Source organism: Ceratotherium simum, chromosome 7, assembly GCF_057802395.1.
Source record: "Ceratotherium simum simum isolate JZ-2026a chromosome 7, ASM5780239v1, whole genome shotgun sequence".
In the NCBI taxonomy this organism is placed as follows: Eukaryota; Metazoa; Chordata; class Mammalia; order Perissodactyla; family Rhinocerotidae; genus Ceratotherium; species Ceratotherium simum.
The window spans coordinates 41,415,660-41,441,058 of NC_141906.1; the positions used below are offsets into that span (position 1 = coordinate 41,415,660).

Here is a 25,399-nt window from a genome sequence, read left to right on the forward strand (position 1 = left end):
TCTCTGCAGCCTCCCATTATCTCCCTGGGCGGATGGATCCTGAGGCCTGGAGTTCCTCCACTAGAGACTCTTCTGGGTTGAGGCATTGTTCCATGATAGGATGCAAGGAAGGCTGGAAAAGGCCACTATATTAAGCCACCGTCATGCACTAACACCCGGGAGAGAGCGTTCTCCAACTTGCTGGTACAGAAGAATCAGTTAGTGAGCCCGCTGAAGATGCAGACCACCAGGCTCATCACCCAGAGGTTCTCACTCAGTGAGTCTGGGGCCGGGCTCAGGAATCTGCATTCTTCCCCCTCCAGCGTTACTGAGGTATAATTGATAAATAAAAATTGCATACATTTAAGGTATACAACATGATGTTTTTATATACATATACATTGTGATTACCACAATCAAGCTAATTAACACATCCATCACCTCACAGTTACCATTTTTTTTTTTTGAGTGGTAAGGACTTCTACGATCTCTCTTAGCAAACTTCAAGCATACAATACAGTATTAATTATTAACTGTGGTCACTATGCTGTTTAGGAATCTGCATTTTTAGCAACACCCCAGATGGTTCTGACTCTGACAGTCTAGAGAACTCTGAGAAACACTGCCTGGGCCGGTGAAGACAATGCCCACTCAGCTGCTTGAGATGCCTCATTTAAAATCTACACCAGAACTGCCTCCCAGATTTCAAGGTCAGGAAAAGTCTGTATATCTTAAAAGATGACTGGATTCGTAACCTACTTCTCCCATTCACACTGGCTGTGAGGAAGCTGAGAGCTCAGTTTTCTGCTCTTCGGAGGCAGGTTCCCTCAGCCTCAGCCTTCTGCACACACCTTTCCCCTTACTCCATTCTTGCTCTGTGATCCTGGTTTTGACAGCTTTGTTGTATTGTGTCTCTCATTGGAGTCTTGCTGGAAGCAAGCATGGTATGAATTATTAAAAATTACCTAATACATAGACAAATAGGTTTCATCTCACAGGTCAATTTGTGACTAACAGTATCTGAGGTCATGTTCATTGAGAAAAAAAGTCCTGACTGATCAGCAAGGAGTGTCAGGGCACGTGATAGGGCAAAGTGGCCTGCCATCCCAACCTGGTGTGAACTAGAGGCTTGGGACCAGCTTGGGACCAGCTGTGGAAAGAAACATTTATGACCTTGCTAGAGTGGGTGGGGCACACACTTCTGTGTGGGCTTTTTGTGCTATTGGGGGCATTTGTCTGATGAGGCTGGTGACTATGAGGAGGTGAGTAGCACTGAAATGGCCCAGAAAACATTTTTTCCAATCTTATAATTTTGTGCATGGCTGACCCTGTACAGTAGAAATGCCAGTGGGCAAGCAAATATTTGCTCTTACCATGGTCCTTCCAGAAATGCAGTGAGTTGGAACTGTTGGTGGGGGGATTTGAAGATGGGTTCATGTTATAGGGGCAGAAATGGAGAGGCGGTGACTTGCCACAGTCCAGGGCTAAGAGTTCTGGGCTTGGGTCAGGAGGCTTGTGAGCCTGACCTGGCTCTGCAATCTTGCATATGTCACTTCACTTCTCTATTCTGCCTCAGTTTCCCCATCTGTCAAGGGGCACAATAAAATTTGCCTGGCCAACTTCTGTGGGCTGTTGTGAGGATTAAAAGCTGAGGGTGACTTCTGAATTACAAAGTGCTAAACACACATGTCATACTGGCCACAATTCTTATTCACAGTCACAGAGCAAGTGCTGATGGGGTTAGGGGTGCGGGGCTCGCTGCATCTCCTGACCCACCATGCAGCCCCCTTCTCTTTGTACAATGGATAGAAACGATAAATAAAACCTCCCATGCACAAATATGCTATGCTCCCCAAGCCAAAATTTACTGTGAATTTTTGTTCAGGGTGTGAATTTCAAGCATTTGGACTGGGAGTGGGGAACAGAATGTCTTTGGTTGCTGGTGACATTTTGCTATATATAATCCTCACAAGACTCCCAGTGTTGCTCCACGACTGGCCTGGAGCTAAAATGCTGAAAAGGTCAGACAACAAAACAATGTGATGCACGTTCCCCTTTCTCTCTCTGTCTCTGTCACACACACACACACACACACACATACATACACACACACGCACTTGACCTTTAAGCAACACCACACTGAGGCAAAAATAAGGCAAGAATTATGGATAAGTACCTTTGGTCAGTGCACTATTACTTTCTCATATTAAATGCAGTTTTATATAGGAGAATCTCCTCAGGGAGCAATTTGCTGAGATACTGAGTAAAACTTCATTCATTCAGGTCACTGTAACCCTAAATTGGAATTGCATAAAAGGCTATGCGTATCGCCCATCCAGAGACTCAGAGTTTCTAGACCTCCTTGGATTTAAGGACCTCCAGAACCCTATCCATCTTGGACACCCCTCCACACGGCTGCTCCCTGGACCTTTCCTCAACAGGAACCACTTCTCTTCTAGAATTTCACACTGCCCCTTTCAGTCTCTGACCACAGCCTCTCCTTCCACCTCCCTCACTTCCAGTACCTCTGTTCTTTCTCTCCATTGAGAGCTTTGGGCCCTTCACCATTTTTTCCCAGTTCCTTGTCCGCTCTTTTATGGCTTTTCATGACACCAGACAACTATCCAGTGTGAACCAAGGGTGGTTACTTCATTCGCTCTCTTAGCTTCATCTATCCATCCGTCCATCCATCCAAGGCATCTATTGAGCACCTATGATAAGCTGAAACTATAGTTGTTCAATAAACGTTTTAGGAAGGGGTGGATACATGAAGGCGTTGGTAGAAATTTAGTGTTGTTGAGTTTGCCCACTTGTTAAACTAATTAAAAGCCAATTAAGGACAAAAACAAAATTTCAAAGTAAAAATTTAAATGGCTCAGGGAAAAAATACTTTTATCAATTCATCCACGTACATTCCAATACAGGTAATGGACTTTCACCGTAATATCAATTTAAATGTTCATTATAATTGTCTTATATATTCATTAAAATACTAGTACTAATAACAACAGTAACAAAAACTTTACTGAGTATTTATTACCTTCTGGACATCATGCTGAGCTCTTTACAAACATTCTCTCAATTAACCTTCACATGACCTTGGAAGGAGGTGCTACTTCAGAGAAGGAATCCTGAGCCTCAGGTGTGAAGTTATTTGCCCGGGGTAATTTACTCTACTGCAGCTGGCAAGTGCTGGAGCTGGAATCCGAATCCTGCTCTGACTCTAGAATTTACCTTAGTTTAGTTTTAATAGCAATATGAATTTGTAAAAGATAAAACTAAGTAGATGATAAAGTTGAGTTTCTTTCTCCATCGAGAAAAACGGTGCCATGTGGTAAAGAAAACACTGAACTGGGAGACAGGAAAATTGTGTTCTCTCTCTGTCTCTGACACAAGCTCTGAGTCTTGGGTGAGTCCCCTTTCTCTCTGGGTCTCAGTTTCCTGCTCTGAGAGCGTTGGAGGAGTAGCATGAGCTACTTAATGTAGGGTTGGAGTAGCTACACCAGGAGCTTCACTCAGATATTTCTACAAGTCCAAAGTAGGGAGGTCTGACCATTCTGAGTAAGAGCAACATGTGACAGGAAAATCTTGAGTGAGCATTTTAGAGTCCTTTTTGAGCTGAAACACAGCAGACCAGCTGAGCGAGCAGGGCAGCCAAGGCAGCCACCCTCCAGGTCACACAGCTGAAGCAGCATCAGGAGCCTCTCCGAGGGGGCCTGCTCAGGGCTCTGGGCAGTTTCCTGATTTTCCTGCTGGCAGCCTATCGCTGACCTTCTTTCCCACCAGAAGTCACCCCTCACCGGGGAGGCTCCTGCCTATCTGTCCCCTTCTGTACTTCTGAACCTTTCACCCTGAAGCCTGGCAGGGGCTGAGGAACATCTGAGGCTTCTCCAGTAGAGAATTCCTGCAATGGAGAAAGAGGCACCTCCCCAAGCCACACACGAGCTGCCCAGACTTCTCAACCCTGGGACTCAGCTGGGAAATGGCCTCGGAGCTCCAGGGAAGGCATTCCAAGGCCAAGACTCACCTAAAGACGCAAGGCCGATGACTGGATGTTTAAATCTTTATACCGCCAGCGCTCAGGCAAGAGGAAGCCTGAGAATGGCTACCTGTGCCTGGGAGCCCTAGTAAGCTGTGTGTGACAATGTGACAAGACCCAGCCCAGGCCCAACAGAGCTGGGTACCTGCCACCTGGAACATGCCTCCCAAGGATAAGGAGATTCTGAGGTGGCTGCTCTGCCCTTTCCCCCAGCAAGCTGACCAAATTCTGCATGAGGGACGTGGTGAGAGCAGAACATTCCAGGGCCTGCAGACCTGGCTTCTCTGTTTCGTAGGTCAGGACCTCCCATTCTTTCAAACACCTGGGTCTGACCTCTTTCAGGCTGAACAAACATGAGAGACCTGGGAAGAGCAGGTGAATTTGCTCAGCCTGTCTCCAAACCAAATGACTAAAAGCAACACATATTTCCATGGGAGCCCGCTCTGTTCCCGCAACAAACCACACACACAAGACTCCCACGGCAGAGTGCTCGTGAGAACGTCATTGTGACCCCGTGGAAAACTATTTCTTTTATTTATTTTTTCCTTCCAGGAATTAGAGCTGACAGAATCATGAAAGGGTCTTCATTTCTCTTGTACATATTCCATTAAACTCTAGTCCCTTGAGATGCTCTCAGAAAGAGGTTCCATGGCTGAAAACTTCTAGTCACAGAGGGAAACTCTGAATGTCACATATAACATATGCAATGTATACTAAAGGCTCTGAAAAGTCCTGCATGAAGAAATCTGTTTAACCCAGCGTTTTCTAAACTTATTTGACCAGAGACCTTATCCTTCTGTGTCCCGCCCTCCCCACCTATGGCGGAGCACACTTTGACAGACACAACTCTCCACAGAAAGAACTTTGTACCAGGTGGGGTTGGGTGGATTCAGGGCACAGCCATCTCTCCCTGGGATTACTGCAATTGCTGCTTCTTGCCAAGATCCTACAGTAACAGATCTCACCTCTTCCAGGTTTACTCCCCCTCCCCCAATCCATCCTCCATATCTTTTAAAACACAAATCTGTGCAGACCACTTATTTTCTGAAAATCCTTAGAGGGGGCTCCCATTGCCTTTGGGATTATGTCCAAACTCCTTAGGGGGTGTTTACTTTGTCCCAAACTTAATACTCAACCCCTGCCCATGTCTTCCAACACCTAGGCACATCCTGCTGCTTCCCAACCACACAGCTCCAAATCTTTGCTCAAGTGCCTAGAAGGCCCCCTTTCACCCAGGCCAACTCCTACTCAAACTGTAAGGCCCAGCTGCAATGTTACCTCTTTAGGGTGACCCATGGCTTTCCCTACCCTCAGGCAGCAGTAATTCTTCTCTTCTCTGGGTTGCCGTGATACTCTGGATATACCTTTATTGTAGCATATGTCACACTGCATCACAACTGTTTATTGACATTTCTGTTTCAATTATTAAAGAAATATATCTGGCAGGGTATCCTCTTTGTGCCAGGAACTATCCTAGGTATGATATAAAAATTCAATTCAGCAAAACATTTCTAAGTGTCCACTGTGAACAAGGGACTGTCTTACCTGCTAGATTACAAAGACAAGCACAAGAATCTCACAGTCTGATGGGGACACAAGAAAATAAAAAAAGCAGTTGCAACAAACTGTGGCCAGGGTAATAATAAAGGTGTGTGCTAGGCACATGGGAGCCACAAGGAGGGCAGGCAGCCCTGCTGGAGGAGAGACAGTGAGGACATCACAGTGTGGCCTGAAGGATGAGCATTCATGGGCAGACTGTGTACACATGGGGTGGGGGAGGGAGAAGGGTAGCTCAGGCAGACGGAGCAGCATATGCCTGTGGAGTGAGAGGAGAGGGCCTTCCTGGAGCTGCAGCAAAATAAACAGAGCTGGAGCTTGGGAGAGGGGAGTGAAGAAGAAGAAGGAGAGGAGGTGGGGAGAGATGAAGCTGGGTGGAGTCCAGGGCCCATCCCTTTACGTGCCTGTGTAAAGAACCTAGATCGTCTGGAGGGCAGCGGGGACTGACTGGGGGGCTTTCAGCAGGAAAGGGGCATGTGTTTTAGGAATTTCATTCTGGCAGTAGAGTGGGTGATGGGATGGACAGCTGGAAGACATATCAGAGACAGGAGACATGTAGCCCCAGGGACAAATCATAAGTCCTGGCACAAGGCAAGGGGGACAGAGCGGGAGACGAGGGGCCAGATAAAAGATGTGAAGGAGGACAGGCAGAGTGTGGGGGACTGGAGAGGGCTTTGAGATCGAGTGGGTCTGGCTCCACCACTTACTACATGTGTGCCCTTAGGCAAGTTATTTAATCCAAATATCAGTCTTCGCTGATCATAGAGAGGGATAATAATTCTTCTCTTGCAGTCCTGTCGTGAGAATTAAATGAGATGATGTATACAAAAAGCCTGGCACGTTGTAGGCACTGAGCCCATGAAGGTGATGGTTATTAAGGACAGGATTTAATAACAGGCCCGATGTGTAAGATGAAGGAGGAGGAGGAGCCCAGAATGGGGGATGGTGGCGTCCCTTGTTCACTGAGGTTGGGGATAAGCGAGGACAGACAAACTTACTCGGTGAGACAGGCTGGCACGTGCTGAGTCTGAGGTGCTGGGATGTTCAAGTGGACATGTTCACGAAGCAGCAGACTCTGCATGAGGCTCAGCAGAGAGGCATATAAGGTTTAGGGTATTGTGAGTAGTTGAAGTCATGGGACTGGATGAGGGTCTCAGGCAGAGCATGTGCAGTGAGTACAAGGCAGGGCCAAGGACAGAACCCTGGGCACACTTATGTCCAAGGAGCAGAGAGGGGCAGAGGAAGAGTCCAGCAAAGGAAAGCGAGCAGGTGAACCGGCGAGGTGGAAGGTGGGCTGGCAGAGCAGGAGTGTCAGATGCTGCTGAGATGTCAGGTGAAACAGGGATCTCCAAGTGTCTATGCGAGCGGGAGTTTAGAAGATCATTTGTGACCTTTGCCTGATTGCTTTCAGTGGAGTGGTGGGAAGGGAACCATTCGGCAGGGGATTAAAGGGCAAAGGGAAAGCGAGGAAGTGTCAGTGATTCGGAATTTCAAGAAGTTTGGCTACCAAGTAGAGGGAGGGTGACAGCATTTGGGGGATGTGGGACTGAAGCATGGATTCATTTTCAAGATGGAAGGTGTACATATGAGATAAAGGAGCCAGTATGAAGGAGAGATGAGAGGAGTAATGATGGGGGAGATCCTAAGTAGATGGGAGGAAGTGGGAGCCAGAGTCTAGTTAGAATGGAAAGAAGACTTGGTCCCTCCCTCTAGGACCTCAAAGCCTAGTGGAGGGACAAATATGAAGCCCTCATACCACAGCTCCACCACAGACATGTAGAGGGAGTGACTCATTCTGATGGGGCAGGGGTTGGGAAAGGATCCACAAGGATGACAGGGAAAGTATTTGGTAGGTGAAGAAACTGGAAACCACGGATTGGATGGAGAAAGTGGGAATATTGAGCCTGAAAAAGAGAAAGCCAATTGGAATGAGGTATAATAATTATCTTCAAAGACATGAAGGACTGTTCAGTGGTTATGGAATTAAGTAGATTTATTTTATGTGGCCCTGAGGGAAAAAGCAGAGCCAACAGGTGGGAGTCAGAAGGACACAGATTTCAGGGCCATATAAGGCAGAGATTTCAAACACTGGATGGAAAGAGACTGCTGGTCACTGGAAGCCATTTCGTGGTCGCTGGAGCCCCGACTGGCATGGAAGTTGTGGAAGGGATTCCAGCTGAGGACGGGGGCTAAGGGTGGACATCTGAGGCCCTTCCCTTCCCAGGTCCCACAGTGGGAGATTGCCCTGGTGTGCCTGGGTCTGGCAGCCAGACTGGTGGGCTCCTATGGCCGGCATTCTGACCTAATGGGGAAAACTCCCATTGAGTAACAAGACAGTCACAGGAAGCACCAACTTCTAAGCAAAAGTCCCAGAATAGTGTGGCCCTTGCTCACATTGCTCACCGCGCTGACGGCAATCCCAGGCCAGACAGAAAACACTTCAGGAACAGTATGGATTTCCTCCTCAATTTCCCTGTTTGTCTGAGTTCCCAGGCAAGCACGCAAATGGCGCCAAAAAGCCCAGTGCTGGGAAGAGGATGGCGGCTGATCCGCTGATCTCTAGACCTCTCAAAGGTCAGAGGCCAGTACTGAGTTTTTCCTCTAGGGCGTAGGAACTCACTCCTCAGCCTTCTGCTTATACACTCGCACTTTTCCCAGGCACCAACCCACAGGCTGGCTTGGGGGCGTCAGCATTTACGTCATCTCTGATTTGCCCATAGATGGTATGTTTTAGTTGTCATGAGGTGGCTGATGTCCTCCATGAAGCTTCTCTGATGAGTAGGCCCATTCTGATCTCTCCATTCAGGTGTGCCATTGCAGTATTTGTACCATAAAGTCTGTCATACGATGGTATCTAGAACCTCCTCAGAGTCTGAACTGCCCCTCTCTCACAGAACTGGCTACATTCTACCTTGAATTATGACAGTTCATCTGGGGGTGAAAGACAGTAAGGTCGGAAAACCCAGTCTGTGTTTGTGGGCTTTGGGGACCAAAGTGAGCCAAAGTTGGGGAGGGGAAGAAAGGTAAGACTGAGCCAGGTTAGGGGACAGACTAGATCATAGCCAGCAGTCGGCAGGGTCCTGGAGGGCCAGGGAGGTGTCTCACTCACTGCTGTATGCCACGACAGCTGAAGAAGGATCTTTAACTGACCCCCTTTCCTGCCCCTCCTGCTCTGGACAAATCAACTTCAGACCCCCACGTCAGAACACCAAACGTGCTGCTGTAGGCCCAGGGCCCTGTGCTTGCCTGGTTCCATAAGTATTGTTGAGCAAATGACAGCATGAATGAATGAATGCCAGGGAACAGTCCCTCCACAGGAGTGTCCAGTGGTACACATCCCATCTGACTCACCAGCTCCCCTTGGAGCACACTCTCCTCTTCCAGGGGCCACAGCAGCAAAGCATCTTTGTATCACAAGAGCTCAGGCCATTTCCTTTACCCCCAAGGATTCAAGTTAACACAAATGAGGCCACTGGTAGGGATGGCTTCCCAGCTGGCCGGAGAGTGGGCAGCAAAGGGTCTGTGGTGATCAACCTCAGGTTTTGGAGTCAAATGGGCTTAGGGTGAGTGCAGACTCTTCCAATTTCTGGGTGATTTTGGACAAGCTGCTTAACCTTTCTGAGCCTCAGTTTCTTTATCTCTAAGGGCTGCTGTGATAATTAGATGTGAAGTACCCAGCACAGAATAGGTGCCCTGTAGAAGTGAGTGCTAACTCTCTCTTGGGAAGAGGCAATGACTTTAAATCCAACTAAATGTCCCAGGCCCTTCAACCCCGTATTCCTCCATCAATCTTGATCGGCACCACAGGCAGGGCCGTTAACTAGGCACACATTAAATCTATGCAAACTCAGCAGCAATTATTTGAGCATATCTCTATTTTTCCCTAGTCAATTATAAGCTCCTTGAGAGCAAAGACTATTTGTGACTTATTGCTACGTTCAATAAATATCTGCCTATCAAACGAATGAATATGTGGATGAATACATGAATAAATAAACAATTAACTGAATGCTGCCTTGTACTATTTTTTTTCTTTTTGTGAAGAAGATTAGCCCCGAGCTAATACCCGTTGCCAATCCTCCTCTTTTTGCTGAGGAAGATTGGCCCTGGGCAAACATCGGTGCCCATCTTCCTCTACTCTATATGTGGAACACTGCTACAGCATGGCTTGATGACATGTAGGTCCGCGCCAGGGATCTGAACCTGCGAACCCGGGGCTGCCGAAGCGGAGTGCATGAATTTAACCACTATGCCACCGGGCCGGCCCCCTTGAACTAATTTCTGATTATTTAATGTGTCCACATTACAGTCTCAGGAGGAAGTGAATTCTTCCGGACAAGTCTTTTCTTTGTATTGGCCACATTCTGGGGCACAGATAAATACGTGCTGCATGGAAACTTGGAAGAGACTTCATGAATTATGTGAATGAGAACAAATGATTGGATAGATTCCCCTTAATTTCCCACTGCTTTTATCATTATCTGACCATGGGGAAATTATTTTCTCTCTGAGTCTCAATTTCCCCACCTATAAAGTGACAGAGGTGGTTCAAATGAGCAGGTTGTTTCTTGTTCAGGTTTTCTAAGACTGTGAGATTACAGTCCTAGGGATGGCCAGGTGGGAAAATGAGGTAAGATACAGATTAAGCCACAGAACGCATTCCTAAAATTCAGTGTGCACGAAACGACTGAGCAGTGACCACCTCTGCTGAGAGGGACTCAAAATGTGAACGCTCCCTCAAAACATTACAATCAGGTCTTAGAACTAACAGTTATGCTCTTTAATAAGATCTTGAAACTTTCTTTGTAGTCTGGATGCCAAAAGGTTAGGGGTTTTCCTTTGTTTATATCATTTTAAAACTACCAGGATAAGCTTGGAGCCAAAGGGCCTCAGCTTTTTCCTGGGGACTGACTGCACTGGCTGGGTTTGTAGTCTGTGGAGAGGCCTGTAGAGGGCGCCCAGCTCTGGTGAATGATGGGGCAAATGGGGGCACTGGCCATTAGATGGTTAAGGAAGAACCAGGAAGCACCAGCCAACTGACCCAAATGCTGGGGAATTTTCCCACCGCAAAAAAGAAATGATAATTATGTGATAGAGGTGTTTGCTAATGCTACGGTAGTAATCATATTGCAATATATTAACGTATCAAATCAACACATTGTATACCTAAACTTACACAATGTTACATGTCAATTATGTCTCAATAAAAATAAAAAAATAACAAAAAAAGGATGCTTCCCTCACTATCGGTAGCTAGATTTTTGAGAAGGGGAATTGATGGCTGGTCCCTCCATAGTCCCGCTATGGCGAAGACAGGTGGGGCACTAACCCTGCGCTGGAACAAGCTGGAGAGAGAAGACGTGAATATGCTCAGTAGAAGAGTTTTCATAAGACTTTCCTCCCATTTATCCTCCTTGCCTACTGTATCAAGAAGGTGTCTGGAATACATTGGACTGTTCTTTCTTTCATGTAGAAGAACAGAAATAGAGAGTATCCAAGTTAGAGGGTGGGTGCTGGAGTTAGATCACCTGGGTTCACAGGTCGGCTCCACCGTTTACTAAAGGTGTGACCTTGGACAAGTTCCCTAACCTCTCTGTGCCTCAGTTTCCTCATCTGTAAAGTGTGCATTCATTCAATAAGTGTTTATTGAGAATTTGCACTGTACTGGGCGTTGTTCTGTGTGCTTGAGATACAGCAGTGAGCAGAAGAGTCAAAGATGCAACTCCTAGAACTTCTATTTTATTTTATTTTATTTTATTTTATTTTATTTTTTTAATTTAATTTATTTATTTATTTTTCCCCCAAAGCCCCAGTAGATAGTTGTATGTCATAGCTGCACATCCTTCTAGTTGCTGTATGTGGGATGCAGCCTCAGCATGGCAGGAGAAGCAGTGCGTTGGTGCGCGCCTGGGATCCCAACCTGGGCCGCCAGCAGCAGAGCGCGCACACTTAACTGCTAAGCCACAGGGCCGGCCCTAGAACTTCTATTTTAGTGGGACAGGACAATCATTGTAGCTACTTAACAGGATTATTGTATTAAATAAGTTAACATCTGTGAATTGCTTTGTTGTCCATAGGCGCCTAGGTTAGCCCAGCACTCAATTTCCACAGGGTGAAGTGTGTGAAGCTTGCTTGCTGATTTATTTATTTCCTGAGTGGCCTTTTTTTTTTTTTTTTTAACACAAGGAACAGTCTTTGAGAAAGAACTGCTGCTTAACTCATTATAAAAAACCCATTAGTTTTTCTAATTACAAAAGAAACGCCTGCACACAAACGATCAACCATTATAGAAACGAATGGCTTAGAAAGCCCAAATCTGTGGCAAGCTCATCCCTTAACTATAATCACTGTTAACAACTTGGTGTAGATACATCCAGAAATTTTTTTCTTTACATAACTTATCTTGACGGAATTATTTGTTTTTAGGATCTATTTCCAGTTATCCAACTTTATTAAAAAACAATCTGGTTAAGCCTAAAAAATGAATGCAGTAGAATAAGAAGAGACTGTGTATGTGTATGAATGAGCAAGACATGGAGAAAGAGAGACAAAGAGACAATGAGAGTAAATATACCATGCCATGGAGTTGTCTGGAACTGCTACATCTTTTCTGGCATGGAATGATGAGGCTTGGATTTGGGAGTTCCAGTCTGATCCATCCTTTCTTTCCCTAGAGAAATGTATCAGTTAGCAGCTCAGAAAAATCTTTCCTGATAAAACACCTAGGTGTTCCAATTCCTTTCTGGATAATCAGGAGTGGGAATGGATGGTCTCTGAAATGCCCACAGGCAGTCGTTTTTGAGGATCTCGGTTTTCTGATGGTGTCTTGCCCTACCACTAGTACATTCTGCTGGATTTCCATGACTCTGGTTGTCATTTTCAGAAGGTTTTTTGGGTCCTTTTTCAAATTTGCCTGCTATTTTTTTCAGTGTTGGGTACTTTCCTTTTTACTTCATTCTTGTAAAAAATATCTCTTTAATACATTTAAGTGTAGCCGCTTTATAATCTTTCTCAGAAGATCCTTTTTCTTGGGGTTCTAATTCTTCTATCAGCTGTGTATCTAATTTTCCCACATTATAGATGCTCACATGTGGATTATTGTGAATCATGAATTTATTTTCACTGGGGAATTGTTTTTCCCCTCAAGGAATCCCACACAGCATGGGTGGTAGGAGTGTCCCTACAGAGAAGTTTTACTTTTCCTTCTGCCAGGTTCTCCAGCCACATCACTGCTGGGGGACAATATTTTACACTCATTTCTTAACTTGGTAATTTTTGCACCATGTGTATATTATAATGCGGACTTTACATCCACATGTGGTGAAGGCGTGGTGTTTTGGTTTCTTCCAAGAGACATTTTCTCTCCCACAAGCTCTTCGTCATTTCCGTGGGTTGGCGAGCAGAGCCTACTTCTTCTTTGTGGAGCGTGCAGCCATTTGATGCTCCCAGTTTTCTGCAAGACTCTCAGTTCCAACACCCTGCCTTGTACAGGCCTCACTACTAGATCCTGCCTGGGTGTGGACCCATCTCCAAGCCTGAATGATAAGAAGGAAACAGCCAAGAAAATGGAATGACATTCAAGGCTGGGAAACAGCCAACATGAAGGCTCTGCATGTGGTTCTAACAAAAATGCCATGTTGAAGGAGCAGCAAGAAGGCCAGGGTGGCTGGAGCTGAGAGAGCAGGGGGGAGGGTGGTGGGAGATGAAGCTATCACAGGCTTCCTCCCAGCCCCAAGAGCAAAGGACGAGAGTGCTACATGCATAGCCTCTTGATAAGTTGGTGTCAGTGGGTTGATCTTGGGGCAATTTAGTAATTTTCTATCTCTGGGCAAGTTTCTGTTTCTCATTTCTGTATTGAGAAATGTGTCCCACAAAAAGATGTTAGGTTATGCAAGGGGACAATGCTCTCAGGGTGGTGGCTCTGTAAGAGCCTAATAACACTCAGCTGAAATAACTGCAGAAAATATGAGATCTCACCCCCACGTGTACACACGAATATACACAACGCCTCACCACCTGGGGTGGGGGGCAGAGTTAAACTGAATAGGTGTGGGGGGTGAAGACCAAGCATTTACTAATCGCACATACAGAGATCTGAAAACGGAGCTGGATCACCAGTACTTCTAAGGCTGGTTTTTTCTTCTTAATACTGCACTGGGGAAGAAGAATCAGGGATGAGAGGGAAAGCATTACTGGAATGGAGGGGGTGGATGAGTGGGGGACCATGGGAGGAAGTGATGGATATGTTAATGGATTATTTAACTCAAGTGTGAATGCATGACTGGGGGCACCATCACAGCACTGCCTAAAGAAGAGTGGCTTTGGAAATTGCCTAAATTAATAGTAATAATAATAATAGCAAAGATTGTCTAAGTGTTTACTATTATCCAAGTACAATGTTAAGCATTTTATGTGAATTGTCTCATTTATCTACTATAAGCATTCTACAAGTTAAGTCTCAAAAATCCATTTTAGAAATGAGGATCCTGAGGCACAGATAAATTAAATAGCTTGTTAATAAGTGGCAAGCAAGAAGTTCAAACTCAGGCAGTCCAGCTCTAGAGTGCATGCTTTTAGCAACCATTGTTGTTAGTGGGTGGGGTCTTAATAGGATCCCCTTTCTTAGGCGGTCTTAACAACTTTATAAGCTTCATTTTCCTCATCCTTTAAAATGGAGCTAATAACAGTACCCACTTCAGAGGGTTGCTGTGAGAATTAAGTGAATTAATATTGAATGAAGGGCTTATATCAGAGTCTATACATAGTAAGCAATTAAGTAAAAAAGGGGTCTTGTTGTTGTTATTATTATTAATCCATTGAGGAAAATCAGGAGAAAACCCCAAAACCTTTCTATTCCTTCATCTCCTCTGCCATAATCTGAAACTTTCATGTCTGAGCATGATTTTGTTCCTATTCTCGACACCAGGTGACAAAGTCTGGCTGCTGAGGGAAAATGAAAAGGAAATAGTCAGCTAGTGTCACTGAATCCACATCTGCGGTCAGTGAACTTCCTCCCGCACATTTTGGCCTCAGGCCTGAGGCTGGACCTTGACTAACGAACTGCACGCCCTCTCAATTATTCAGTTGGTTTGGCCACAATGGAAACGAAAAGGTCCTAGAGAGTCGGGTGCTGGCCTGCATCTTGCTACGCCCTTCTAGTCCTTTCTGTGACCCAGGAGAGACTCCTTGCAGGCGTAAGAGTTCATCATCATGCAAAATCCGGCTCCTATTCTGATGTGACCGTGTAGGACCTGGACTGTCAACAATTAACCACAACAGGCTGAGACTGGAAAACTGTACTGCTTCTTCAGAGGTCAGACAAGCTGGAAGGAGTCCCAAAGTTCCGTCCTCTGAGCTTCCTCAGATGTGGTCAAATTCCTAACCTCCAGTCCACTCTAATCGATAGGTAGCCTGGTAGAGGCTTTCAATCCCTCAACCAACCAATCAACCACCCAACTCCCACCCTCACCATTTACTGTGGGCCCACCAAGAGTAAAATCATGCTCCCTGCCCCCCAGGAACTACCAGTGTGGTAGAGAAGTGACAGAGTCATAGGACCTGGGGAAGGAATGATCCACAAAGTCCATCTAGTCTGGCCCATGCTGAGGCTTGATCCCCTCTACAACAGTCCAGGCACGTCTTGCTCTGACTGTGAAAAGTTAAAGACCAAACAAGCTTTAAAGAAAAGCTCTAGACAATTAAAGAAGAGATGTCACAATGCAGTGCAGGATACATTACCAAATGAATTACATGACCAATAAGTTACTCTATGATTACAGACAGGGAAAGAGTTTCAAGCCAGGCTGTCAGCGCAGCTTTCCCTGAGAGGGCAGAATTCCAGTTGGGGCACTTCTATGGCTTCTGTTCTAATCTTCTCCCACATCCCGTCAATTTCAATACTCTTGCTGCTCAAGAACCTTCCACGGTTCACTATTGTTCTCTGTATCAAGTCCCAAATAAGGTCTTGTGTGGCTCGGTAGTTTTCAAACATTCTTAGCAGAAGAATTCTTTAATTAATGAAATCTTGAGCAGAACCCTGATACAGGAAGCAATTAAAAACAATGAAGTGTTTCTTCAAGTGTTTAAATTTTATATGGTTGGTGGGAAATATTTCATTTAGAGCACCCCTGAAACACCTCTGTAAAGGCCTGGGGAATGGGGAAGCTTGGTTTAAAAATCACTGGATGAGAAGGCTGAAGCCCTTTCCTCTTTTGAGCTCTAATAATTATGAACTTCTGCCTGGGTTTCATGGCCTATTATACCCTGCTCCATTCCTACTTAACCTTATTTTGAACCAATAAACATTCATTTCTATTGGGGCCAAGCTTCTAGAGTCTTCTGCATACTCCTTGTGTTCTTGCTTTTCGCATGATGTTATCATCTATATGGAATATATGGAATGCATTCTTTCTCCTGTTGCTTACTCAAATTTGACCCTGAATTTGTATAATTTCCATCTCTTCCCAGTCATCTCTGATTGTGCCTTTCCCTGAATTCCCATTGAATCGAAGGTCAACACCTAACAGTTGAGTACTTAACTCATCTCTAATTATTTCCTGTTAAAAATTTTGTCTTCTCGGAAGGTCTGTAAGATTCATGAGGACATGGCCCACATCATTTCTTTCTTTTGAATCTCATTTCAGTGCCTAGTAGGATATTGGGCATGTAATCATTATTCAAAAGCCCCGGATAAGCGTGACTAGATACATTATTTGTTTGTGCTGCTCCTAGCTTTCTAGGAGCTTCTATGATGAGTTTTCTCACCTCAGTGGTGAAAATAAAGCTCAGGTCCCAGAGTGCTGGACGCAGTCCCTGCTGCTCCTATCTCTTCGCCAGAAAAATGCACCCCCTCGTGGGACAAGTTTGAAAAATCAAATTCCAAAAAATAGACATATTTGTTGGGAGGATGATGTGAGTTTCTGTACTTCCACAGCAAGCTTTTTATAAGAAATCCCCTGAACAAGACAGTCACAACTGTCTTTACCTAACTAATACATTTGCCATCTCCCTCTTTCAAACTCATTAGCTGTCACAAAGTCAAAGCGTAAGGCTGGGGAATCAGGCCTGAGCTTGTGCCTAGTTAGTGGAGAGAGGCAGGTCTGATCCCATCCCATGATGTGTCTTCCAGGCTGGGGTGCCCAGATGTGTGAGCACGTTCCTCACATGTGGAAATGTAACTATGCCAGGCCTGAAAGCAGCTCACGTTCCTCAGGGCAAAGGGGATTCCAGCAGAAGCAGCAGGCACAGCCCTGCTCAGGAGGTTTTCAGACTGGAAGGAAACTGTCAGAGCAGCAGGTGCATTGTCAAGATGGACCGCCATGGTAGGGTTAGCTCAGAGAATGTGCTGGGTCTTTCCTCATGTAGATCCCTGGTGGAAAGACATGTGGAAAGTCTCTGTGTCTTGGGCCTTAACCTTCACCTCAGGCTCCAGTCTGACTCTGAAAGTTGGGGGAACTAGGGCCACTCGAAACACCTCTTCTGGGGATATAGTTCATCAGAGTTTCTCGAACTTCAATCTTTGCATACCTTTATCAGAAGCATCAGGAAAGCATCAAAAATACAGATGCTCAGGCCTCAATCCAGGCCTACTGGCATAGGAGCCTGGAGTCTGTATTCTTGATAACTCCCCTGGTGATCTGGATGCCAAGCCAGCTTTGGGAACCACAGTCCAGTATTCACATGCCTATTTTTATTTGATCCACTGCTTTGTTCCACAGTGGGTTGGGGGCGGGCATGGGGCTGGGGTGTACCCAAGGGAGTGTATTCCTGAATGTTTTTGTAACTCAGAAGCAGCAGCTGCAGTTTCATGTGGACCAAACAGACAGGCTTGGTTTAGCTCTTGAAATATCCTGAACACCTGGAGAAGAAAAATCTTCAACCTTCAAGTTCCTTTGGCCTCTGAGTTGCTATTGAAATGCTGTAGGAGTCACAGAAGGACCAGCAAGTGTGAGTGCTCATAGAGTAGCAGACGCTTAGGCCACTAGCTCCTCACAGAACCAGGACGGCTAAAGCATAGCACACATGCTTCATGCCTCATTCCCCTGCTCAGGGCAGACATTGCTAATCAACCATGACACTCTGCCCTGTTGAACCTAGAGAGGCCTTGGAATCCTAGCAATCAGAGCTGGCACAAGGAATGAAACCTTTTTACCCTCCTTGCCATTCCTACCAACAATATCCTAGTCTAATCCTAAATTTTGTTGAACACTTTGACTTGTAACGCACAGTTCAGAAAATGGTGGTGAGCCACAGTCTCCTTTTTCTCTTCTGTTTCTAGGTGAACTCAATCATTCCCTTGACTTTAAATACCATCTATGAATTGGCAACTCCCAACTTTATATTTCCACCCTAGAACTCTTCTTGAGCTCCAGACTTAGACAAAGACTCAGAGGGTAAGAAAACTTAGAGATCAGCTCTCAATTCCAGTAGATACATAAAAATGTCTTTGCATAAAAAGCTCCTTGAGAGCAGGACTGCTTATTTCTCCATGGATTGCTGACCATGCCTGGCAAACATCTTATATACAGCAGGCACTTGGTAGATGACTGTCAATTTTATATGATACATTTCCCTGCTTCTATAAGTAACCGTTATTCTTTTCTCTGACCTTCTTGCATTTCCAGAGCACAGTCTCCTATAATGCTGGCTGCCCTATTCCTTGTCCCTCCCAGGCTGGACAGGGTGTGGTAGTCTGTTACATTAGTGGCTCTCCAATGAACCATGCCTTCTGGAATTTATGTTCGTGTGTTATCTTCTCCCTTGGAATCTGGTATGGACCTGTGATTTGCTTTAACTAGTAGAATGTGGTGGAAGTTATACTGTGCCAGTCCCACTACAGTGTGAGCCTCAGGTATCAAGTGTAAGATGGTGCGTGCATGTGTGTGTGTGTGTGTGTGTGTGTGTGAGAGACAGAGAGAGAGAGAGAGAGGGAGAGAGAGAGAGGGAGAGAAATAGAAAATCAGAGATAGAAAGATGAAGAAAAAAGAAAGAAATTTTCCTGGAGCTAAAAAGCAGATGAAATTTTTTTTTAAAACTATCATTTCCCTTCTTTGTCACTCTTATTTCAGCAGATTAGCAATCTCTACCTTTAGGGTTTGGGGAGCCAGAGAGAAAGGGGGTGGTTTCCTTTCCTGGCCTGCTTAAAGGCTGAAGCTGCTGCTGACATCAAACTTCTGACCAACCCAGGCCAAGCATCAGACAGAGCGAGGGCTCCAGGTGCAGACTTAAACAGACCATTCTCATCCATTCTACTGTAAGTAACAGAAATGAACAATGTAAGTGGAAACCATTGGGGAAGATTTGTCACTCAGATGCAAGCTCCGTATCCCACTGCATGGCAGGGAACAAGCAGAAAGAATGCAAACACTAGTCTTCATCACGGGAACGTCAGGCTTTGTCTCAGCTGCGAGTAGGACACTCGCAGTCATCTGTTGCTGGGTTCACAGACTGACATGGAGATTCCTTCTGCCCTCGTGGGCCCTCTCCAGTGGCCAAACCCCAGGATGTTAACTAAGCCATAGTGACTCTTTTTCACACCAAAAAATCTTAAGACACACCCCGATTAGTGGGTAGGGGCAAGAAGGTGGACCTTTTTATTAGCAGGATGTTGGAAAGAGACAAAGATGTTGAAGGCAGGAGTCACTGTTTCCCAAGGTTCTTTCTTAAAATACCTTGTGTTTGGCTTCAGGTCTGCTGACTCACCCCTAGGCCGGGCATTCCATCTTGGGGCTACTATATTCCTGAGAGTGCCTGGGGAGACCAGCTCTTTCCCCACCTACAGTATCCACAGAAACATCTGCTTTAGCTTACTAGAAAGTCAAAACAACCGACTGTCAGCCCATCATCTTTTCCACTTAAGGACACATTCCTCTTGGCTGACGCACGGCTCTCCCCAAGGGTTCACCCCTGGACTGCCCGTGTGTCTGTGAACTGAGTTTGATGATAATTTGAAGAGCCTCTCACATCCTAGTTTTTTTAACCTTCTCACACGAATAGCAAGACTTCTCTGCGGGTAATCACAGAGTGACTACTGACTCATTAGATAAGCAGTGAGCCCTGAAAACGGGAAGCAAAAAATGGGCTCTCAAAGCCAATTTCATTCCCTTGTCTTTTCATTCACAGGTAACTCAGCATTGTAGAAAGCAGTCTGGCCTCGGAATCAGCAAACCCAGGTTCAACCTGCAGTCTTGCCAGATACTGGGTGACCTGAGACAAGTTCCTTAGCCCCTCAGGGCCTCAGTTTCCTCCTCCATAAAATGGAAATAATAATACCTATACTGCCAGCCATGCAGGACTCTTAAGAGATCCAAAAGAATACTGGGGTGGAAAGGCATCTTGAGCATCTGATGCTTAAATTACTTCTTATAATAGCACCTCCTATAATAAGCTATGCAACCTACCCTTGAACTCTTTCTGTGACAGGGAACTCATTTCCACAGGGAGTCTAGTACACTGTGGGATAGCTCTGATTTATTTTGAGCTGAAAACTGCCTCCTTTGGCATTCTACCAATTAGTTCTTCTCCATATGGGTATAAGGAAACAAGTCCAGTCCTCTTCTGGAAGAACAGCTTTCAGATATCTAGAGGGAGTACTGCACCCCTGATACGGACACAGCAATCCCTAAGTCTTCTTTCCACTAGGCTAAGCCTTTGGCCCCCGTCACTGTCATGATTATTGTTCTCAAGAGGCACTTTAGGTGATTTGTGACCTTCGAAGTATCTTGTCTGGAACTGAATGTCATATTCAGGATGGTCTGAAATGGGGAGAATTAAATGGGACATTCACCTGTCTTGTTCTAGATGATATGCCTCTATTAACGCAGCTGACCCTTGAATTAGCTGCTTTGGTGGTCACATCTCAATACTCAATAACAGCACTTCCTCCACAATCTCAGCTTCTGATTTCAGCTTCTTCCTCTTCTCACCTAACTTTCTCATTACCTTTTCCTTTCTTTCCAGCTCATTCCACCTAGTACCCAACTCAGTAATTCTTAGGCCTCATCAGGACTTCCTGTCCATTGACCATACCACTGTCCCTTACCCCTCCCCACCACCACGTCCTCATGTCCCTTCTTATCCAGTCTAGATCTCATGACACATCATTATAATCATCCCCTGGAATACACTCTCAATTTCTTTCTCTCTTGCCTGGCAAAAATCCCAACCCTGATTAAATCCTACTCTCTGCCTCTTCCTGCCCTGCATCCAGTTGAAACTGGCTAGAGAAAAACACAGAAATAGGTTAATTGAACTAAGTTACACTCATGAGCAGCAACCTCAAGGGGGCCCATGAAGCTACCCAGAAATCATTCTCTAGTTGATTCCTCTAGTTGGACACTCTAGGTCATAGCTCCTCCATCCTTAAACCTCCACCACTTCTGTCCCATCCTCCCTCTCAGTGGATGACCTTGCCTTCCTCCGATGGGGCTCCCACATGCTCCCCCACCACATCTACCCACCTGCCCACATCTGTGCCCAATGCCCTGCCTTCCCTTTCTCCCTGAGGATGGGCTTCTGTGCTCTTATCTAAGATTATGCTCTCCAGGTGTGCACTAGATTGCCTCTCGCTTACTCGAGAATTTTTGCCCCCACACCCCATTACTAATTTCCTCTTCTACAAGATCATTCCCATCCCATATAACTAAATACTATTCTCTCATCTTAAAAAACCAAAACAAAAACCAGAACAATAATAAAATGTTTTCTTCTTATCCCCAGAGAAGGATACCAGATAAAGAGACTTAAAAGTTCAGTAACCTGGAAGTGGTGGGGTCAGTTTGCCCACCCCCAAAGCGCACCCAAATGAGACTTCATGGGCTGCAGAGGCCAGAGCAGCTCCCACTCCAGCCCACTGCTCTGGCGTGAGTGGCTGAATTGGGCAAGGGAGTACTTTGCCAAGGACATCCAGGCTGGTTCTGCCATACCTGGGCACTCTTGGGATGGCAAGAAGGGCTGGAGGTTTTCAAGTGAGAAGGGGACCTGCTTGGTCTGCAGGGGCCTGCTGAGCTGCTGAACCTCTGTCTTGACTGACTTGCCTCTAAGACTAAAGGTGGGTGGGTTGGGGGGCTGTTATCGGGATGCCATCCCAGCAGCATGTCAGCCACAGCAGGTGAGCAGGTGGCTATGATGGCAGACAGATGGGGCAGGCGAGGGGGATGGAAGCCAACAATATTGCACACCCTAGTGCAGAGATGACACCTCATAATTCTCGCAGGCCCAGAGCCCATGTGGCTTGCTGTGGTTGCTCATTAACACTGCCTGGTCCTCACATAGAGGTGGAAAATGATGACTAACGTGACAAGCTGCCTGCCAAAGCCATTTCGTCAGAAGGGCACACTTTTTTTCATCACTCACAATGTTCCTATTCATGTCAACATCCCAGAAGAGCTCAGGCCAAGGAGGATTTCCTCCGGGACATCAGATACTTAACTAATCCAGATCACAATCCTTCAGCTATCAACCCTCTGCCCTCTTCTGTCTGCTCCCAAAGATTCTCCCAGAGAACGAGCCCATTCAGCTTTGAGTCTTCCAAGTACAGGGGGTCAAGGTTGGAATTTTCAGACCACCTGGAAAAGCATGCATCTACTGCCTCTTGTTTGTGTATCTGTCAAAACTAGTATTGACTTTAGTCATGCTATCTCTTAAAAGTCCTCTTCTAAAAGGGACAAACTGACCCACTTACTTGTCTGTCACGGCCTGCATGAACTCATCCAGCAGGTCGTCGTATTCCTTCCCGCGCACACGCTGGTGTTTCAGGCCAATGTACAGAGGGTCTCTGAGCAGCTCCTGGAACAGACAGCATCCATTTCCTCAAGTGTCTTGGTTTAGCAGGAAGGACCGGGGGTGGGAGAGGAGAAGGGAGGAGAAAGCCGGCTGCCCTCCCACCTCCCTAAGTGTCATCTCTGGAAGGGTCTGGAGGCTAAGCCACTGACTGAGGGTGGACTCCCAGGTGGTCTCCACTTTAGGAACCAAGGATGCTTTGAACTAGGCAAGCCTCTCTCAGGCACAGTCTTCCAACCTTTGGCTGCAGGCTCTGGATTTATTTCAGGGTTTCTCAATAGTGGTGCTACTGGCATTTTGGCTTGGATAATTCTTTGATATGAGGGCTGACTTGCACATGGTGGGATATTTAGCAGCATCTCTGGCCTCTAGCCGCTAGAAGTCAGTAGCACCACCAGTTGTGACAATAAAAACTGTCTCTAGACACTGCCAAATGTCTTCTTAGGGGCAGAATTGTTTCTGGTTGAGATCTGCCATAGGCAGCATCTGGACTGAGATATTGGTTCTCGTCCAAAGCGACTGATTTGGACTTGAATTAGAAAACATTTCATTCATTCATTAATTCATTCATTCAATGAAATCTTAATACCTACCATGTGCTTGGCACTGTTCTAGGCCCTGGGGATACAAGGATAGAATGATATAACCAGAAATTTCAATTCAGGAAAGATGTCCACCTTAATGCCAGCCTGTATTAGGTGACCCCCCGCTCCACCTCTTGCAGCTTTTTCTGTCACAGCATTCACATGCTGTTTGGTCACCTTCTGTGTCTGCTTTGGTCTGATGACCACTCCCACGGGCCAACTTTCCATCTCTTCTACACCGCCCCCAAAGACACACTCTTGCACAGAATCAGTGGACTCATTCATGCATGACACATTTACCAATCATCTATCACTGCTGACATTGGGCCCTGCGAGGGATTTGTAGATGAGTAAGAAATGGCTGTTACCTTTAAGGTGCTCACAATCTACTGCATTGGCTGATGAGTAAACTAACAAGCTCTACTACAGGGCAGAGTGACATTGCATTGGAATGAAGCACGTGGAAGCACAGAGAAGCAGTGAAGTAATTCCAGTTGTGGGATGGTGACGGTTGTCTCATGGAGGAAACGGTCAGGCAGTAAAAGATGGGCAGATTTTGACAGGTGAGCTGGGGCCCCCAGGCTGAGAAGTCAGCACAAAGAAAGGTTGGGGGCTGGAGAAAGAGGAGGAAAAAGTACCTGGTGTGGTTAGGAAACAGGAAGTAATTCCATGTGTTAGGGTCTCCAGGGATTATCTCTTTTTATGTCTATATCACCAAAATATGAGCACCTTGAGAACAAGGTTTTGTGTTATCTTCAACTCCACCACTGACTAGCTGTGTGACCTCGAACAAACCACGTGACCTCTCTGAGCCTTCTCATTTGTCAAATATGGATAAAATACCAGCTGCACAAGGTCACTGCGATGATTAAATAAAATAATATATGTGAAAGAGCTTTGTGAATTACAACATATGCTATAAAGTAATGGCAGCAGCTTTAACTTTCACAGCGCTTCCTATGTGCCATGTGCTAAGAAACATTCCAGGTTCTTGAATCTCCCCTATGAGGTATGCAGCCACGGAGGTGTGTGGCTCAAAACTCCGTTAAGAGAATCTGCTGAGGAAGGGTAATTGGTGGACAGCCTTCAGCTGCCACACTCTCCCTGGGCTGCTTCCAGCTAATGACTTAGCATGGCAGGCTGCTAGGGTGGGCCAGTCCTGCTCAGCCAAGGCTCCTCTCAGGCAATTTTTGCTTGAGGACTTCCCATTGGCCTGATACTTTCCCAGGGCTGCATTGCAGGCGACCTCTTCTTACTCTGCTCCCTCCTTCCTTCTCTCCTTTCACAAGTGACAGACCTGCATCCTAGTCTGAAGGCCCCACCCACCCGCCAACTATTCCTGCTCCTTCCCTTTATTCTTCACAGGTGCTCCTCCCAATAAACTTCTCACACATCTGTCTCCTGGAGGACCTGAGCGGACAGAAGTAGGTCTTATTATGTTCCCCTACTTTACAAATGAGGGAACAAGACACAGAGAGGTAAATGAGATGCCCAGACCTTGGGCAGGTAAGCGGAGGAGTCAGGATTCAGACTCTGGCTGCCTGCTCCAGAGTCCATGACCTTAGCCTCCGAGCCACGCTGCTGAGGCAGCTCTTTTGCGCATCAACCAGAATTGACTTATTTTTGTTAAAGACGCTGCTCTAAGTCCATATTGTTCTGATGGTGCTGTAGGAGGTGCATGGGCAAAGGTGTAGGGGACAGAAAAGAGCAGGAAATATCTGCCTTCCCCACCCCCGCCCAGTCCTGGGTCCACGTACTTGTAGGTGGGTTTAGCGCTCTCTCCAAGGCACCACAAGTCTACACTGGAAAGAGGGTGGGTGCTAACCTTCTTTCTCACTCTCCTCAACCCTGGATTATACATCCTAGAGATTCTTTAGCATTCTGCCCTGGTGCTTGTGTGTGTGTGGCCTGGGAGGGCGACTAAAGGACGAGAGTGGGACATATATGGTGCCTACCCTTCCACGTGCCACCTTCAAAGTGACCATCTAAAGTCCACTTAGAGGCAGCAACCATCCAGCCAAGGGGGAACAATAAAGTAAATGATGGTATAACAACTCAACAGACAGCTAGGCAGTCATTACAACTGGTGGTTTTTAAGATTGTGCAGCCACCTGGATAAACGTTTATGAGATGATTTAAAGTGAAAAAAGCAGGATACGAAATTGCACAGATATAATTTCAACTATCTGAAACACACACACATACAGCCTGGAAGGGCATACACAAAAATGACAAAAATAGTCTAACTCTTGGCATTTGCATAAAATATTCACTTTTTTAGTTCTTGTAGAGATTAAAGGGTCCACAGTGAGTTATAATTTGAAATGTTGCCAAGTCACAGATTTCACTCGCTGTGCATCAGGCAACACAGAGTGAATTCCTCAGTGATGCATATGAGGTTTCTGGAGCGAGGCACATTCTCCAGTGGTACTGAAGAATTTTAGGATTTTCCAAAAATTTC

General features: G+C 45.9%; 1 protein-coding gene across 1 annotated transcript in view; it reads right to left on the reverse strand.

Moving 5' to 3' along the window:
- Nucleotides 1-25,399, reverse strand: part of ME3 (malic enzyme 3) — a 181,860-nt gene that overhangs the window by 22,399 nt on the left and 134,062 nt on the right. Inside the window, exon 6 of the mRNA XM_014790396.2 lies at nucleotides 22,257-22,360. Coding sequence (XP_014645882.1) covers nucleotides 22,257-22,360 — 104 coding nt within the window. The remainder of the gene's footprint in view (nucleotides 1-22,256; nucleotides 22,361-25,399) is intronic.